Genomic DNA, 18,230 nt, shown 5'->3' with positions numbered 1-18,230 from the left:
TTGACTCAATTAAATGAGCAAGTTTACATTTTTGTCTTCCTCTTAAAAGAAATTTGAATTGTCCAAAAGAAATCAAAGTGGATTCAGGTCCTGCTGTTCCAGACTGACAGAGCAGAGTAAGAAAATGCTTTAGTAACAATGTTTATGGTTCTAAGGTAACGAAACACAAATACTTTTACAAACTGGGCCATTATAACCAGAATCAGTCCAACTCTAAGTTGCACTGAAGTCTTTATGTTTGCATGTATGCAAGAGTTGCTCAAACTGACGATTAAGGGGGTACAGTCTTATCCACCTCTCCAGTGTTGACAATATTACTAATCCCCTCCACCTGCTCAAACACCCGCCCTCCCCCTCGAAAGCCCCCATCCCTCCACCTCCTCCATGTGCCCATGCTGGGAGTCCCCGGGGCCACGCTGCGCCGCTGCCTCCGTCTGCACGCCAGTTATCGTCTCTGGCCGGGCTCCGCTCCCCCCAACCCCTTCCCGAGTCACGCACATTAATCGCCGCAAAAACAAATAGTTCTCAAATGTTTGGAAAATCCCCACTGTTTGCATCAGGGCCTAACAAAATAATTTTTACAAGCTATCTAGCTGTGATTAGGACAGAGAGAATTGAATTTATGTGGCATTGATAATATTAATATTAGCCTAATTAATTATGTTGTTTGAACTTGCGCAGCTCTGTGTGTACCTTCTACACAACGCTAACCAGCCGGCGCTGGAGCTGAGCTCTGAGCCGTCTCTATCTCCGCCGCTCTCCCCCAGTTCATGACTACTGCACACAATTCATCAGCTTGTACAGATCTAATCCCCCCCCGGCTCTGCTCACTTCCTGGAGTCGAAGAAAGAACTTTACTCTGGTGGCAAGAATTCCTATGAATACTTGATGACTTCTACAGAAAGGAGGAGTGTTTCATCTCACTTTGAAAGTGACATTCACATAGAGTGAGAAAGAGAGAGACCAAGGCAAACTTTCTATTCACAGTTCTCAAAATATGGAAAATATCCAGAGTTGAATAATAAAATGCATCTTTATTGAATCAGTAATCACGGTAAACAGCAGTACAATGGGAGCAGCAGATAGTTCCAGACATCAGAAGCACGATCCTTCTTTTTCTGGGGCAGAGGGCAGCTAACACGGACCTCCAGTAAGCCGTGTGTGTGTGTGAAGAAGTTCCTAAGTTCAGTTTGTTTCCCTAATCACTGGAGATCAACATTGCAGCCTCCTTTGACCCAGAAACGCCGCAGATCAGATGAACAATGTCTTGGACTTTGCGCACCGCTGACTGAGCAAGTGTTGATCTGTGCAATTACGGAGCCGCACACTCAGTGACCCATCGCACCGATCTGAACTGTGAGGGACCACCCAGACCCTCCAGAGAGGGATTCTCAGGCCTGTCTGCTTCCATCATGGTGTCCAACAAGTCACAAAGTGCCCATGTGGCTCCTCTGTGGGCACTACGCACAGACATCAACATAGTCTGCTTTGCTTGACATTTCAGAGTGCAAAGCACCGCTGACTTGGGTGGAATCTGTTAACATTTTTTAAACGTGTCGACCACTTTGTCTGTTGAGCCAAAAGAATGAACTTTGTGAAAGGGGTGGGGAACTATTGCCATGTTATATGGGTAAAAAAAAATAATTTCTGATAAGATTTCTGATGTAGTGTTTCTAATAAATTCAAATGATATATTTGAAAACAAGATTGAGTTGTGTTTCGCAGTACAGCTGCAGCACCTTAATGTCTATGTGACAAAGGATTTGTTCTGCTTTATATTTTGTTTTATAAGTATTTATGCTTCCGAGGCCTTGACTGTAAGCAACGAGGTGAATTTTTCCTTTTACTGCAATAAATACTGCATAGCATTATGATTTTCACCTCAACATCACCCATCCCCACTTCATTATATGTTAAAGTTACAACTACATTACTTTTGATCAATTTGGATGCTTTAAAGACAAAAGTACAAAACAATCCATACTGTGTGTTAGTTCAAACTGAAATGCAAGTTTTACAGACACATCCTGAGTCACATGTATATTGAGTACTAAGAACTGAATTAAATGTTTCTGATTAATGCTTTATTCACTACTGAAATGTAAGGAATAGATGCAGACTATGTGGTCAGAGTTTGGGGTTATCTTTGCCATGTTTTATTTTGATCTCAGATGCTGGGACAGAAGAAGCAGGAGCAGATTATAAATGCAATCGCTCTTGCTTTTAGACGTTCTTTTCAGAGAATAGCTGCTTCTCCAGTTTCATAGAGCTTCCTGTTCACTAAATATTTCATCAAAATAAGTAAGCCATATGAAGTGAAAACTGCAGAGCAGATGTCTGACATGACAGGAAGTCTCCCAGGCTTTGGCTGCTTCAGAGCCAAAGCCTGTGCAGAAGTTCAACCAAAGAACTTAAATATTTGGCACAAGCAAAGTGTTTTTTTTATGCAAGCACAGACATAAGTAATTCACTTATAACATAAATTTGTCAATGATTAGTATTTAAAAACAAAATTGATTCAATATCAACAAATTCATCCTTTTACAATTTCATCCTTTTACAGAAATAAAGAAAAACAAAAGAGTAAGACTCCTACATTCAAGGAGTATTGGCTTCCCAATCGGTGTTTGAAGGAGACAGACCGATTGGCAATTAGTATCTTCAGGAGGCATCATTATTATTTTTTCCCTGAACGGAGTACAGTAAGTCTTTAAAGAGTCATTAGCTGAAATGACGGCCCAGTCTTGCTGAGCGGTAGTCCACTCTGAGCTGGACGAAGGCGTGCAAGAGGTTCCGATCCAGATTGGTGAGCTGCTCACCTGAACAGACTTGCTTCAGGTTGTCAGGCGCGACGACCAGCAGGTTACAGAGGGAGTGGAGCGTGTCAAAGAGCTGCAGCACGAGAGGGACCTGAGGACGGACAGGCAGAAACGCTTCAGAAACTACATCTTTGATGGAAGATTAGCTTGCAGCTATCAAAAAGCCAAAATTTTATTTCTCAGAAAAATCATATAAAAACAATAAAGTTAAGTCTGCTGATTGACATCTGTCTGATAGCAGCAACAAATACAACTCAGAAGCTGGATGCCCAGAGAGCTAATCTAAACATATTTATAGAATGTTGAGTGGAAAGGAACTTTTTACTATTTTAATACTCATAAAGTGACCTACATGCTGCTTATCAGTAGAAAAGTGTAATTTTTAAACATCATTTTCTGTATAACCATTAACCACAACTGTTTTGGTGAATTTATAAATATAAACAAAAGCAATTAAGGCCTGAAATGGCAGAACTAAGTTTGGCCTGTGACCGGAATATTTTGGACCTTTGTCCCTTCACTCACTTTGAAGTCCTTGGCGCATCGTCTGTATTCAGCCACGTCACAGATGGCCAGCATGCCTCCCATGGAGCTGTAGCTGAACTGCTGTAAATGCTCGTGGATGAGTCTGTGAAAACGGACGCCCAGTTCAGCCAGTACCGTGTCCACATTTTTTCCATCCATGGACTTCCGAACGTGTTCCACCTGTTTGCTGACGTAGCCGCAGACCTTGGAGCAGGCCTGTCCGAGAAACAGAATAAAAACAGGAGAATCTACCGACCTGTAGCTCAGGAACAAGGTATGTTAAACTAGCAGCATAAGTTGAGCTTTGCACGAGAGTTCAGCGTGTCCTACAGTAGTATACTGGATCATGACGTTGTTCTCGTCCTCTGGCCTGAAGTCGGTTTTCTTCTGCTCCGTCAGGATGTGTTTCATCTGTCCCACCATGCAGTTTAATGTTCTGTGTGTAAAAACAAAATTGACCAGAAAATGTATTTTTACTGGCCAAATAGTAGTTATATGGGATAAACAGGGGGGAAAAAATTAAAACACACCAACCTGTCAATTCCAGTGTCCAGTTTCACTTCCATTTGTTCTATCACCTCCTTTTTCTTATGCAAACACTCAGCCAACTTTGGAGAGGAGCTGCAGACAGATTACAGAAAGCAAACTTTTGGGTGAATTAACAGGAACTATAATTTGTAAGAGGCTCTTTTGGTTGTAACCAACCTTATTAGAGGCATGAGCTGGTCATTAAACTGCTTGTCAAACAAATGAAAGATAGAATTTGCTTGCTGAACCACATCTAGGAAGTAAAGGTTGGCATTTTTCGCATCAGTTGAGGGAATCGCTGAAAGGAAATCATAAGAAAAGGCAGTAAAGCATATGATGTCATTCAAAAAGGAACTTTTTTACAAAACGCAGGGTTTTTTAAAGTTCCCGATGTATCATGATGTCTGTCATTTCCCATTCAGTTAACAGTATAATGAAAAAAGAGCTGTGTTTGGCAACTTTTTGCTTAGTGTCTCAGATGACTGCCAAGAGTAAAACACAGCCTCTTTGGTTTGTCTGGAGCTGCCTCAGCGTAAACATATTGCAGTTAGTAAGCAGGATCACATTACATGAAAATCACCAGCTCAGACTAAAATTATCCAGCTACCTCATCTTTTTTTTTTTAACCATCCACAACTTTCCATTACTTAGAATTTATGTTCCTCTGGAAGAGGTACTTTCACTTGAGAAATAAGATATATATATATTTTTTATTTATAGCTAGACTAACAGTAGCAATATTTCACATTAGTGTGGTGCGGTAATCACTTACAGAAATAACTGAAATGTTACTGAAAAAGTTTTTACTTTGTTTTTAATATGGAATTATTTTTTTCATTTCTCATGTGAATAGAAATTTAAATAGACAGTCTCGATCAAATTTTTATTTCTGTACTTCTATATTAAACAGATTGTGTCTTTATGTAGTGGAATGAGGTTGTTTAGCTTGATTACTTTTTACAAGATTTTTACTTATTTTTATTGAATGTAGCTGGCAATGAATCTGACAAGATAGCTTTAATGGAAATCATAAAATATTTTTTCCAAGACATGGACAGACTACTCAATATCTGGGATTTAGGTTTGCAATGAACCTAAAAAATAAATAAATAAATATTGTATACTTAAGTATTTAATTAATTGTCACAAGTCATATCGAAACACTCGCCTTCAGCAACAATATTTGCTATGAACTGCAAATGAAAAAAAACTAAAGAATTCTGGTTAAAATCAACCTTAAAAATTTACTCATGGCTACAAAATCTGTTTTGCTTTTTTCTGCAATTTCCACATGAACTTTTATCCAAACATACATTTTTGAGGTTGAGTGCCTTATTTATATCCTATGTGGACAAGATAAACTCTGCAATAAATCAAAAAACCCTTGAAGGTGTTTGTCCTGAATTAGTATGATATTTACTCCAGTGATGAGTGTATGTAAATGTTTCACTGTATGTAATAGTGAACTGATATTGTGTTTCTAATGAGGACGGATGGGAGTACCTGCTAGGCCGATCTCCAAGGCATAATCAATGTGCTCCACACACAGATGTTCAACCAGCAGGAGGAAGATTGAGAAGGCATTCTTGGGCAGATCAGACGGATCTGAAAGCTGTGCAGCATTCAAAGAAAAACAATCATTTCACTTAATTAGAAAACACGACGGCATCAGTTAAATGAAAGAGGTAGAGAAGTTTCACCTTGTGGCATCTCTCAAAGGCATGACGCGTCTCCTGTAACAGGTTGACGACCAGTTCTGGGGACAGGAAGGTCTCCCCATGGGTGTCGATGCTTGGACCCAGTGAAAGATTGGTGCGCTGTCTGATCCGCTCCTTCAGTTCTTGGATACTGCACAAACACAGAAACGTTTCTCATTTCTTGCAAAACATGAAGCAAAAAAAAAAAAAAGAAAAAGAAATGCTTCAAATTGCAGGTGAAAATCCGACCTGCCCGAGCCGATCGAGCGCTTCTGGTGGTTCTTGGAGTCGTAGTATCGCTGCAGAATCATCGCGCCTCGACTGCGAAGGTATTCCCTTTCCATGCTGATGTAACTTTCCAGGTAAGAGGAAAATATGTTCTTTATGAGCTTGGACAGGAATGTGTGTTTATCTGAGCCCAGGTTGAACTCTGTCAGCTTTGTGGTTAAAGCTGTCGTCCTGGAAACATTGAGATGCAAAATAAGCACGATTACACATACATGAAATTCATAAAACAGCAAATGAGCAACTTGTCACCTGGTGTAGAGGTCATAGAGGTTCTTTAGGTACTGCTCTACATCTGAATGCCGAGTCTCATCCAGTTTTTCCCTAACATGAGCCTGTGGGGACATAGGAAGTTAAAAAAACCCCGAAAACCTAAACATGAACAAGTGAATGAATGAATCACTGAAAAAGTACCTGCAGCTTGTTTTCAAAGATGTTTTGGATGAGTTTGGCCATGACCGTCTCCGGACTGCTGAAGACCTCTCCCACCTGCTTGTTGACCCTCTGGCAGAGAGCTGCTGTGTCTTCAAACACATCATTCCTCACATAGGTTCCCTGAGAAGGACAGAGAGTAAAAAAATAAAAATAAATAGAAAGGTAAAGAGCTTGTAATGTTTTTATCTAAAGAGGAAACAAACGAGATAACATGTTGAAAGAAAATCAAACTCTTACTTCCTGACATTGCTTTATGTAGACATCCACACAATGTGCATAACCCTTCAAAAGAAAGACACAGATGTTACTCTTCCAGCAACTTTAAAGTGCATAGATGAGGCCTTTAAACGCTATACTGAAATACCTATTTGCAATGGTTTTCACTACATAAATGAAACATCAATAAAACAAATATGTCTTCCTAGGTCACCTTGAAATGTAAGAGAACTGCTGCAACCTCCCGCATGCGACCAATTTCCCCTCTGCGCTGGGCCGCAGTGAACTCCTGGATCAACTGTCGCTCCAGGTCATGATATTTACCTAGGCACAAATAAAAACAAACACAAACATAAACGCAATATCCAATGCGGCCACCTTTTGCTAATCTCAAAAGACGGAAGTGGAGTGGAAACTTACTTGCTATTTTTGCCTTGACATCTGCAAACCTGTCACACACAAAGGAAAATGATCATGATATTTGAAAACATCTGCAATAGCAATGATGGACAGGTTTCAGTCAGGGGCTTCCAACTAGTCGGTCTGGAGTCACAATTGGCCCTTAGGATTTTCCACAACGGCTCTTAATAACTTTGGAAATGATAAAGAATCAACTACTGTTTTCAAACACTGTTTTTAATGACTACATTAAGTTCAAAATAGAATGACACAAACAACGCCAATAATGTTTTTAGATCAATTTCCCCCATTCAAATTATGTGCTTCACATGATAACATAAAAGAAAAAAAATCCATTCTCTTTTTGCAAGGATTTCATGTTTTTCTTTATTTTAAAACAAAGAAAATAGTGGTTTCCACTGCAGATGTTAATCAAGAAATATTATTTTGTTTAGCTGCACTGAGGACAAAAAGGTTGTTTGGACTGTAAAAGTTGCAGATTCCTGATTTAGATCAAAGCGTCTTAATGTGTTGGAATGCACCAGACACCTTTCAGACCTGAATCTGACTGAGAATCCGTGGCAGTACTTGAAAACTTGATTTTCTCAATCCAATCTGAGAAATTTCACAAAAAGAATAAGCAAAAATTATTCAGTCTATAGATGTATAACTGAGCTTGGAGCTGTAAGTATTGACTCAGGGAGAGATGAAGCACTCCCTTATAAGGAATGTCTTCTCATCCACTTTGTGTTGGTATATCACATAAAAGTCCAATACTTTTATGCTTATGATGTGACAAAACATGAAAAAGTTCAAGAGGGTGAATACTTCTTCATAACGGTGTGAGTAATGCACCACCTTCCTGTTGCTCGACAGCGCTATGTTCTAAAGCTGCCTCCAGGACGCCTGACTCACCTGTCGAATGGGAGCTCCTGGGCAATGAGATGCAGCTTCTGAATGATATCAGCAGCCTCCTTAATCTGAGGGTTACAGAGAGACGGCGCAGGTGTGAGTGTTGACGAGCGAGAGAGGGGAGATGTCAGGTGAGGTGGAAAAAGAGAGACAGCACAACAGAACCACGTGAGGTGGACATCTAGACAGAAAGTGGGCAGGCCGCTGGCGGCGTCTCCACTTGAGGGATCATCATCTTAGAGCAGCCTCCCTCCACCTTCCTGTGTTAAACAGGAAGCTGATAACAGACAGGCTGCGCTCACCTGGGCATTGGCAGCAGCAGCAGTCCTGACTTAGCAGCACATCCAGCTCTTTACTGGCACGTCTTTTCTGAATGGACTGTAATCCCACAGGAGGCTAAATCGCTTTCAATAATCTGTCCGGCCAGGGATATCTGTGTAAAAAAGGAGGCCCTATCGAGAACACTCCCCCACACCCCACCGCCCGCACACATCGGCTGTAAAACCCCAGACCTACGAAAGGCCCACCGTCCGCAACTCCTCTGTTCCCGCAGATGCCTGCCTCAGCTAACATCATTACTCTGCTCCCGTGAGGAGGATCCAGCCTTTCTGCTCGGCAAAGGTTTTCTAAGTATCTGTCCCCCAGCTAAGATTAGCTAAATCCCATGTAAGTAATGTAGCCGTCTCCCTGCAGTCAGGGTTTAGCAGCACTTGTCTCCACGCTGGCGGCCCAGCCCTCCCTTTCAGAAGGATTAGCAAAGCCATCCCCCTTCAGCTATTCACTTGCAGCTTTCCCATTTCCCCCTCAAATGGAGGTATGCTCAGGAAAAGGAATCTGGACAGATATTTTTGCTTGTCTTTCTGGTATACCAGCACCATCTCAAGCTTCAGTCTACAGGATTGACCCCCCAACTTCAAATCAAGTTCCTGTTAAATCTGAATCATTCAAAGTTGATGATCATGACAAAACTACAAACTTTCACACTGCAAAACACAAAATCTTACCAAGTATTTTTGGTCCAGTTTCAAGTGCAAATATCTTAGTACACTTGAAATAAGACGAGTAACTTTCAACAAGAAACAGAAGCTTGTTGTAAGTCAAAAATCATTAATATTGATACAAAAAAGTCCTACATCCACTGGTAGATTCTTTCACTTATAACTTTTTCAATATTAAGAAGTTATTGACTAAAGCCAAGCTCCTATATCTTGCTCAAGAGTTACTTGTAAGTTAGTCATGTCTTCTTTCAAGTCTATTAAAATATTTGCACTGGAAACAAGACCAAAAATACTTAAGTATTTTGTTTTTAAAGTGTCAGAGTTACTACTTTAACACACCAACTCGCCTCTGCAACAAACATGGTTTGTACTGCTCCTACATCTACCATCTGGCTTCATAATACAAAGCTAGAAACCAATCAAATTCTCCCTTTAAGACAAACTACAGTAAATGCAATTAGTTTTGACATCCGCATCCTGACATCCATGCTCATCAATCAACCGGCTATTGTCAGACAGTTCCATTAATCCAAATTAGCCGAGGGATCCAACCAAGGGGATAAACCTGACAAATTAGCAAGGGTGGGTTACCTCATAATCCTGTTCATATTCACCGCAGGAGCCTTCAACAGTGGTCTCACTGTTGAAGGGTGTGTGTGTCTATACACAAACACACACACCCAACGTCGTCCTCACCTTGTCTGGGTTATGGAAGACATCACTGCGTAGGTCTCCGTCTAAGAACTCGTTGAAGTACGTCATGAGCCGCTGGGCCTCCACGGCCCTTTGGCGGGGCGTATTCACCCCTTCAAGCTGGTCGCCAAGGTGACACACCTTAGTGGCCACGTAGCTGATGTGCTCATCAAGCTCTTGAAAATGTTGAAAGGCCACCTGAATGAAAATAAAAGCAAAAAGAAGGTGATATAAATAGAAAATATGTCACATAATAAACTGTTTTTTTAAACTGTCTGGTTTAAATCTCATAATTTCCAAATGCTAATTTAAGGTTTGTGTTAAAAACTTGGGTGTTTGTTTTCAAGTAAGCAACCTACTTGGTTGCTTCTTTGCAGGTCTTGCACTTTGTGGGCAAATTCCTTCGCTTCCCGATGACACTGATGCTCGAGCTTCTCCACCTTCCGCTGGATCTTCTCATCCAGTTGCTTCAGCTCCTCAATGTGACACTTAAATTCATCCAAGAGCCTGTTGCAGAGGACAAGCAGATATGTCCGGACAGAAGTTTCCACTAGTGAATGCAGCACAGACAAAACATGAAACAATGCACCTCAAGTGAAGGCATCACTGCTTGGCAAAAGGTTATATCTGTCCCACTGACCTCACAGACACAGTAAATAGTTACAGAATAATGTTGATCATCTAATTCCTGGCTCCCTTGGCTTAAAAAGCTCAGAAAACTAGTAGCTTCGTCAGCTGCATTTTAAGTGCCATTAGGACTACAGAGCAAATGTTCTAAGTCAGCACCACATTTCAAGGAATAGGAAATATCCCAAAATGATGAGTGTATAATCTTCTGACTAATTCCTTCAGCACTGGCTGCAGCTTAAAGTCATCTTCCATCCTCTCTCAACAGACACTCGCTTCCCCGGCTGGTGACTCACAGTATGGTGGCCTCCAAAGACACGTCGCCGCTAAGAGCTTCCGAGGAGGTGCTGGCAACAATTTGTGGTTGAAGTAGATAAAGTGGGAATGGATCTGGAGCAAAGTTAAACTGGTGTGGCATTTTTGCTTACTAGATGCAACTCTGTCCCAAAGTGTAAACATCACAGAAGTGGGGAGAAAAGCATGCAAAGGATTTGTAAACATTTCTTAATTTTTTTCAAGCTATCAAAACGTCTAAATCAGTGCACAGGAACCAGCTGTAGTGAGGATTAATACTCATAGACAAAGTTACAATGAATAGTTGCAACAAATAAAAAAAGTATCTAAAATGTTTTTTTAATTAATTAAAAAAGGTAATTAAATTAAATTCAAAATTGGCTGAGACATTTAACAAAATGAAATACCAAAGTATTTTAAAACATTTCAATCTTATTCTACCTGTTTTTATTTGGATCTGTTCATTTATTTTTAAGTAAATTTGCAAAGCACCTTGAGCAACATCCCAGTTTAGAAACTTTACTGACTGATCCACATACATCACATGAACAACTGCAACACTTTGCTAATGGGAGCATTTTAATAAAGACAACATGATTCAACAATTTTTATTACCATGATCATGAAGTTAAATAATCTGAAAACAACAGGAGGAAACTTTTGAACCAATTTCACATACAATTATTTAAAGAGACTTGTTTTAAATATACATTTTTGCTTTAATATAAGAAAAATAAGGGAAAACACTGAGCTAATCTAATGGACATCATCCATGTGCTTTTTTGCATTTGCGCCTCTTTGTTAGTTTCATTAAATATATTTTATTCTTTTATAGGACAGAATGAACATTAAAATAATCTAACCACTATCAATTTCAATTTACACAAACATTAATCGACAGTGTATATTTCTATGCATTTTCTCAAGTTTCATAAAAAGAATCAAATAAAAATTAGATTTTAAATACTCTATTTCCACTTACACTGAAGCCTTCAATTACCTTGTAAAGGTCAAAATGTTCATTATATTTCACAGAAACAAAGTTATCTCAAAACAAACCGTAATATAAAAAGGAAGCGCGGATTTGTCAAATGTGAAATTTGCAATTAATACACAAAGAAAAACTGGACACCTGTTTTAGACAGAAAACATCTAGTTGGTGAATCACTAAATGCACGTTTACAAACGCCTGCTGGTCAACAACAATGTGCTTTCATATAAAATAATAATAATAAAAAGATAAAGTCAACTAAAATAAGAAGATACATAGGTGCATTACTCAGAATACGTGACTGGCAAGCAATCTATTTGCTACCTTTTGGGGTCAAATGCCTCAGCTCCTCCTTTAGAACCTCCTCCTGGAGTCCTCCATGCCAACCTCTCAATGTACTCATCTGCGTCAAAAGGCTCCTACATCGGGGCAGAAAACATAGATGAATGACGACCAAATCATAAACCATAAGATCTACATAGAGCAGAGACAAAAAGATCTCATAAAACATTTAAAACCAGCAGTGATTCTCCTGGACGCAGTCAAAAACAATGACATCTCCAGGAAGATGCAAAGTGAAGCTCTTTTCATTGTATTTTGCTGAATAAAACAAGCATGTATTGGCTATCGAAGTTGTTGCAAACCTTTCTTTACGCACTGTACAAATAAATAAAGTCAGGACCGTTAAGCAGCCGTTATAACAGTTGACCATTAGTTAGCCTGCTAGCTAGAGTAGTTTACTGCAGTTGTTTTTACCTCAAACAGCTGAGCGGTGGTCGCCATATTCACGATTCACCTGACAGACCCGCAAAATTAAGTTTTAAGACAACCAATCAACCAACAGTCAGCTATCACGCCGACGTATGCTCGGGTTTGTTTTTTCTCTCTCTCAGTTTTACCCCTTTGTTGACAGCTAGCTTGTAAGAAATGCAGCTTCCTGTATGGGAGGGAAGGGTGGGGACAAGTAGGTGCTGTCCGAGGCTGAGCCGACTTAATGTGCCGGCTCTTTGAGATGACGCCAAGCTGGCAATAGATTCCCATCTGAGAACCGCTATTGTACAAGAGGAAATAATCCACAGTGCTTTGCAGAAAAACCAATTTGATTTTTTCACGTTTTGTCACTTTATGAAACAGGGGGATTTTATGTAATAACAATACAAAGTAGTGCAAATTTGTGAAGTGGAAGGAAATAAATGTGTTTTGAAAATGTAATCAAATAATATTGGGAAAATGTGACACATGATATTTAGAAACCTAAATATATTCTTTGCAGTACCACCATCAGTCTACTGTCTTTACATAGAAAGAGATTTTCTCATTTATTCTTTACAAAACAATAGGCTACTCTTTAGTTCCTCGATCTTTAGCACATTCAAACAGTTCAGAGATTGTCCTAAGAATAAGCACTTGTATATCATGATGGACCAAAAAGTGACATTATGGTCCCACTCGACCAGAGGACCTTCTGCGATGTTTGCTATACTTTCTACATTTGTGAAAAACTTTATCCAGGCTTTCTCTCTGCTTTCTTTTTATATTAGTATTTGGTGGACAGAGGAGAAGATGTTCTTCATATTAGATTTTGTCAAATTTATTATACTGAAACTGAGCAAAGTGTAAGCTAAATATTTCAGACAGTAAAAGGTTTGGTGGCGAACTGAGCCAAAAACCATAGATCTTAAAAAACAGTCGGCATTCCCATCCCCAGTACAGTCACTTCATATTGCGCATGCGCTTGTGTCAGCTGATTGGCCGTGGTCGTCACATGAGATAACAACAGGAAGTTAAGTGCTGCATCAAGAGAAATGTGAATGCTGAGAAAAAGAAATAATTAAACGTGCTCGAAGGGATGCAAATATTAATCTGTGGAGATTAGGAGAGTTCTTGCAGTCGAACAGATGAGTTTGCGAGCTTTATGGATTATATTTTATGAAAAGGGAGAAAATGCATCTGTACGGTTTTCAAGGTTTGTAACTTCCTTCTGTTGTTCTCTCTGTGTAAAAAAACAGATATCCTTTCTTTATAAAGAGGCTATTATTGTAATAGCCTCATTATAAAGGCTATTTTAATAATAGCCTTTATTATTATAATAGTAAAGGCTATTATTTTAATAATAGCCTTTATAATGAGGTTTTATATCAGTTTGTTTATTCTAGCCTTCTTGTTAGTTATTCAATATAGCTGAATGTCATGTGTCTCTCTAACAGGAGGTTTTCCACTGTGGAACACCGCGCTAAAATCATGGCAGGTTCCTCCTACGTTGCCGTCCCAGAGGACAGGATCTTCCTGCAGCTCCTGCTCACTGAGCTGGGCCTTTCCAGCCCTAACAAGCCCTACGTAGCTGAGAGAGATGATTGCCTTTATCGTCCACGTTCACCAGCTGTGGAGCTGCGTTTGAATGGAAAGCAAACATTGTGGCCTGTGCTGGCCATCTCTCAGGGTCCACTCATCCTGGCTTGCCTCCCATTAGTGGATATCCCCAACGAGCCGCGACCACCTCTGGCCAGCCTGCTGTCAGTGTCTCAGGGTCTCACATTTCTAGCTGGCCTCCAGACCTTTGTCCTAGGTTCAGGGGGGAAGCTTGACAGGGAGGGGCTGGACTCTCGTGTGGCAATGCTGCCACCTCTCCTCTTACAGGTGTGTCCTCTTGGCACACCTCTTGATACCATACCACTGGCAGGAACACCTACTGCACCCACGGCGCCCACATCTACAGTCACCCAGAAGCAGCCAGCCTGGAAGACGGGTCTATATCGGGGTCGAGCCTCTGTGAATGTGGCTGTGGTTGAAACAGTGCGCTCCATGCAGTATGGGAACCAGAGCAGACAGGATACGTGGGATGTTTATGGGACAGTGACCTGCAAGGTAAGGACGCCATGTAAAGAAAGTAGTGTGTGTCCTAAAAAAAGTATCCATACCCAGTGAACATTCACACGTTCTTATATTGCATCACAAATTTCAATGTATTTGACTGGGATTACATTTTTTTTGTGCATCCGCAGAGTATTTCATATTTTTTTCTTGTCCTTTCTGTAAAAAGGCATTCCCACATTATGATGCTGCCACCGTAATTCCGCCATGGGTATGGTGTGTTTAAGCATTTGCAGTTAGCTTCCTGTCACACAAACTTTTGCATATCACTCTAAAGGTTTGAAATGTGCTTTTTTCTGAACACATCACTTTCCACTACATGTTTGCAGTCTCCCCACAAAGCTTGTGGCAAACTGTAAACTTATTTTTAGCTTTCTTGTATCATTAGTTTCGTTCTTGTATCTCTATCATAAAGTCTATGTACGTGGTGTGGGCAGTCAATGATTGTTGTGTGGAGAGATTTGTCCACCTGAGCTGGGGATCTGTGCAGCTCCTCCTCCAGACGATGTGGATATTGTAGTTGCTTTTCTGATAAGTACTCTGAAAAGGTTGTCACATTTTAATTTCAAGTTTCATATTAGAAGGGAAAACACATTTTTGACATACTTTCCAAACAATTAAAACTGTGTACTTTCAGTTCCTCCTTCACAATTGTGCACTGCTCTGCATTAGTTTGTCTTATTGAATCCTAATAAAATACACTGAAGTTTGTGGTTTCCACATGACAAAATGTGAAAACGTTCAGGTGGTGTGAATATATTTTGAAGTGACAGTGTCATTCTGCACTTCTTTCAACAGTGTGAAGTAGAGGGGGTGCTGCCAAACGTCACTGTGACCCTCACGCTGCCACCCAACGGTTCTCCACTGCAGGACATCCTGGTCCATCCCTGCGTGTCCTCTCTGGACTCTAATATACTGACCGCCAGCAGTGTTGATGATGCAGATGGCTCGGCTTTCTCTGGGCCATACAAGTTCCCCTTTTCTCCTCCTCTGGAGCCATTTAGACTTTGCAGCTACACTTCACAGGTATACATTTCAGATGAAGACCAGTGACTTTATGAAGCAAGGAGAGAATGGATAACTGATGTACTTTCCTTCCAGGTTCCTGTTCCCCCCATCCTTGGCTTTTATCAGCTGAAGGAAGAGGAGAATAACCTTCGCGTGAGTGTGTCCCTCAAGCTCCACGAGTCTGTGAAGAACAGCTTTGAGTACTGCGAAGCACATCTGCCATTCTTCAACAGGTAAACAGCAGAATGAAAAATTCTCTTGCACTAGGCCAACTTTGAAAATAGCTCCTGATCCATTGAAAAAAAGCACCTCTGGTAAGAAATTGTAGTGAAAAGATGCCTTATTTATTCCATTTTTATTATGGTAAGTTAGTGATTTACTATTTATTAAAGAAACCTGTAATTGATCTGTTAAGGTCAGGCAACAGGAACTTGTACAACTGTACTTTTACACCTACTCAGTAAAGTTTGTCTAGAGCTGTAAAACTAACTTTGCTTGTCTTTTTTTGTTAATATATACTACATAAATTGAAGAATTTATACATAAAATGTAAAAAGAAGAGAGACATTGCCAAGGTGATCAGCACTGTTATCTAAAAAAGATGCAGTGCCCAATAGGTGTGAAATAATAGGTGTGTGCTTCTAATGCTTTTCTCAAATGTTTGCATGTTGTCCAGAAATCAGATGGGTGTGGCGGATGTGAAAGTGAGCTCCGGCCAGTTAGACGTGTCTAAAGAGAAGAATCTGTTGGTCTGGGCTCTAGGTACGTGTTGTTTTATTGTTATTATTATTAAAAAGTATTTGTTTTCTAGAATTTTACTAAGGATTAAACAAAATAAAAATTAAACTTCTTCTGTTTTTTGCTAAACTAAAGGTCAGAAGTTTCCAAAGTCTCGTGAAGTTACATTGGATGGCAAAATAACTTTTTCTGGATCCTCACATGGACCTTCTGACCCTCTCTGCACTGGACTTACTGCCTACATTAAGGTAAAGTGTTATGGCTTTCTAATAAGAACTTGTGTATTTATTTAAAAAAGAAAGACACAAAACTATTTCAGTCTTTATCTAAAGACATTTTCTTTAATAATTTAAATTATTTAGTTGCATTTATTAGCCTCACATTCTTTATTTTTTTGTTTGATTTAAGCTTGACTTGCAGGTATTGGTGAACACTAATATCTATTTCTGAAAACCATGAATGTCTTGGATTTTTCCTCTTAAAAATGTTAATACGTTGCATGTAGGTGGACAACTTTAAATCTAGTTTCATCAACTTGGTGCTGTTTGCCGTTCTGATGTTTCTTCTCACAGTTGTACTTAAGGGTGCCAGACATGACTCTGTCCGGATGTTGTGTTGACCAGCATTCAGTGCAAGTTTATTCATCTGCCAAACCAAGGATTTACACATGTAAGCTGAGAGATTTGATCTCAAAACATTTTCTGCTTTTATCCTTATGTTAAATTGAAAGTGGTGTCATTGTGTGGTCCTCAGCCCGAGAACTTCAGTCCAAAGAGTACTACATCTGGAATTCAACTGGTTCAGCCCCTGTGTCCACTGGGCAGATGGTGATCTAGAGTAGCTCCATCATGGGCGGATGTACAGTGCACTGTTGAGACTGAAAACCAAGTCCAGCTGAAATGGATGCATATGACCGTAAACATAATGATTTACTGAATTTATTCTGTATGGCTCCAGTAACAAGTTTGCAAATACTCATAGGCATGAATTTCATTTGAAGCTTTTTTTTAGGAAATATTTTTGATACACCAACTAAAATAAAGCAAAATACTGAGTTTGAATTTAAAATGGATTTTCCATCATTTTCAATTAAACATACACATTTAAATATATGCACACCTCCAATAATAGTTGGGTCAAATACCCTGGAACCACATACTTTTTGTAGCCATCAGACGTTTGGTGACTTTGCAGCCAAAGGAAGGCTATAAAAGTAGCAGTACGTCTGGTGGATGGCTAAAGTAAGAGTTTGATTTGCCTTTAACTTGCTAAGGAACATTGATGTTACTACTGGATGTGTGGGTGTATCTATTATTGTGAGCCTGTGTGGAGTGGAGAAAATCCCAAATCAATTCAAACTTGCATCTAATTTCTATTTTTAAAATTTAAGTTACTTGTTTTTCCATTCTCCAAACCTAAAACAGCATGCATAATTAAAATTAACATGATATTCAGAATAATAACTATAATTTCTCTTAGCATAGTATATTGTTTCCTTTAAAAAAGTAGAAAAAAATACAGCTACCCTTATGGAGGTGGAACCCTTCTTGTTCTTCCACCCTTGACTTTCCATCAGATTTGCACACAAGGGCCACCCCTTGCTCCAACAGTCCCACTTGAGTGACTCTCCATCAGCCATATAATTAGCAGCTGGGGCCTTGTCATCAGCTGCTGCAGGTCTGGAGAAAGAGCTGTGAAAGCCCAAGCTGCCCTGGCCAGTGTCTGGGCTTCAAAAGGCTGGCAGGACTCCTTACCCATACCAATCACTGCACCCTTTACCCCCCCGTCTCCTTTTGACCCCTCATCCTTGGCCTGTCAACTGGAGGCTCGTTCAAACACACAACCTCTCCAAGCAGACTGATTGAGCACTGACCCTTTGGCCCTTTGAGACTTAAAAGCAGCCGGTCTCTTTCAGTGAACAGGACCTGCCTAATTGGTGAAAAAGTCACAAGGATGGTAATGGTTGAGCTGGTCCTTGAGGTTGGAGAGGTGCTATTTAAGACACAACCTCAAGCATGTGATTTGACCTTTTGTTTATTTAACAAAGTCATTTGGAAAACCTTGTGATTGATTTTAGCAGGTTACAAAAATCTTAGCCACTTTACTTCCCGTCATGTGTTGGGGGCGATGCAGCTGACTCTGATATTTATTCTGAAAATGTTACATGTCGATGCATTAAATGGAATGAAAAAGC

The 18,230-nt window shown here is 40.0% G+C and overlaps 2 protein-coding genes across 2 annotated transcripts; one reads left to right on the top strand and one right to left on the bottom strand.

Annotated features, from left to right (window-relative positions):
* Positions 1–1,014: 1,014 nt before the first annotated feature.
* exoc5 (exocyst complex component 5) lies at positions 1,015–12,363 on the bottom strand. Its single transcript, XM_055038704.1, has 18 exons — positions 12,176–12,363; positions 11,744–11,838; positions 9,867–10,014; positions 9,511–9,705; positions 7,820–7,884; positions 6,926–6,954; positions 6,720–6,829; positions 6,527–6,571; positions 6,269–6,409; positions 6,107–6,189; positions 5,819–6,028; positions 5,573–5,720; positions 5,376–5,484; positions 4,050–4,170; positions 3,879–3,965; positions 3,675–3,780; positions 3,345–3,560; positions 1,015–2,910 (listed from the first exon to the last, which is right to left on the bottom strand). Exons 1-18 carry the CDS (start codon positions 12,200–12,202, stop codon positions 2,722–2,724), a joined length of 2,124 nt encoding a protein of 707 aa, XP_054894679.1. The 5' UTR covers positions 12,203–12,363; the 3' UTR covers positions 1,015–2,721.
* An 822-nt stretch (positions 12,364–13,185) lies between these two features.
* Positions 13,186–17,097, top strand: ap5m1 (adaptor related protein complex 5 subunit mu 1). Its single transcript, XM_055038983.1, has 8 exons — positions 13,186–13,385; positions 13,627–14,284; positions 15,089–15,316; positions 15,392–15,531; positions 15,975–16,060; positions 16,172–16,284; positions 16,609–16,705; positions 16,790–17,097. The coding sequence occupies exons 1-8, from the start codon at positions 13,318–13,320 to the stop codon at positions 16,870–16,872; spliced, it is 1,473 nt and encodes a 490-aa protein (XP_054894958.1). The 5' UTR covers positions 13,186–13,317; the 3' UTR covers positions 16,873–17,097.
* The last annotated feature ends 1,133 nt before the right edge of the window (positions 17,098–18,230 follow it).

This window comes from Poeciliopsis prolifica, unplaced genomic scaffold (genome assembly GCF_027474105.1).
Source record: "Poeciliopsis prolifica strain line A6 unplaced genomic scaffold, Auburn_PproV2 SCAFFOLD013, whole genome shotgun sequence".
Lineage (NCBI taxonomy): Eukaryota > Metazoa > Chordata > Actinopteri > Cyprinodontiformes > Poeciliidae > Poeciliopsis > Poeciliopsis prolifica.
Note: the sequence above shows the minus strand (reverse complement) of the source record. Positions and strands in the feature narration are given on the sequence as shown.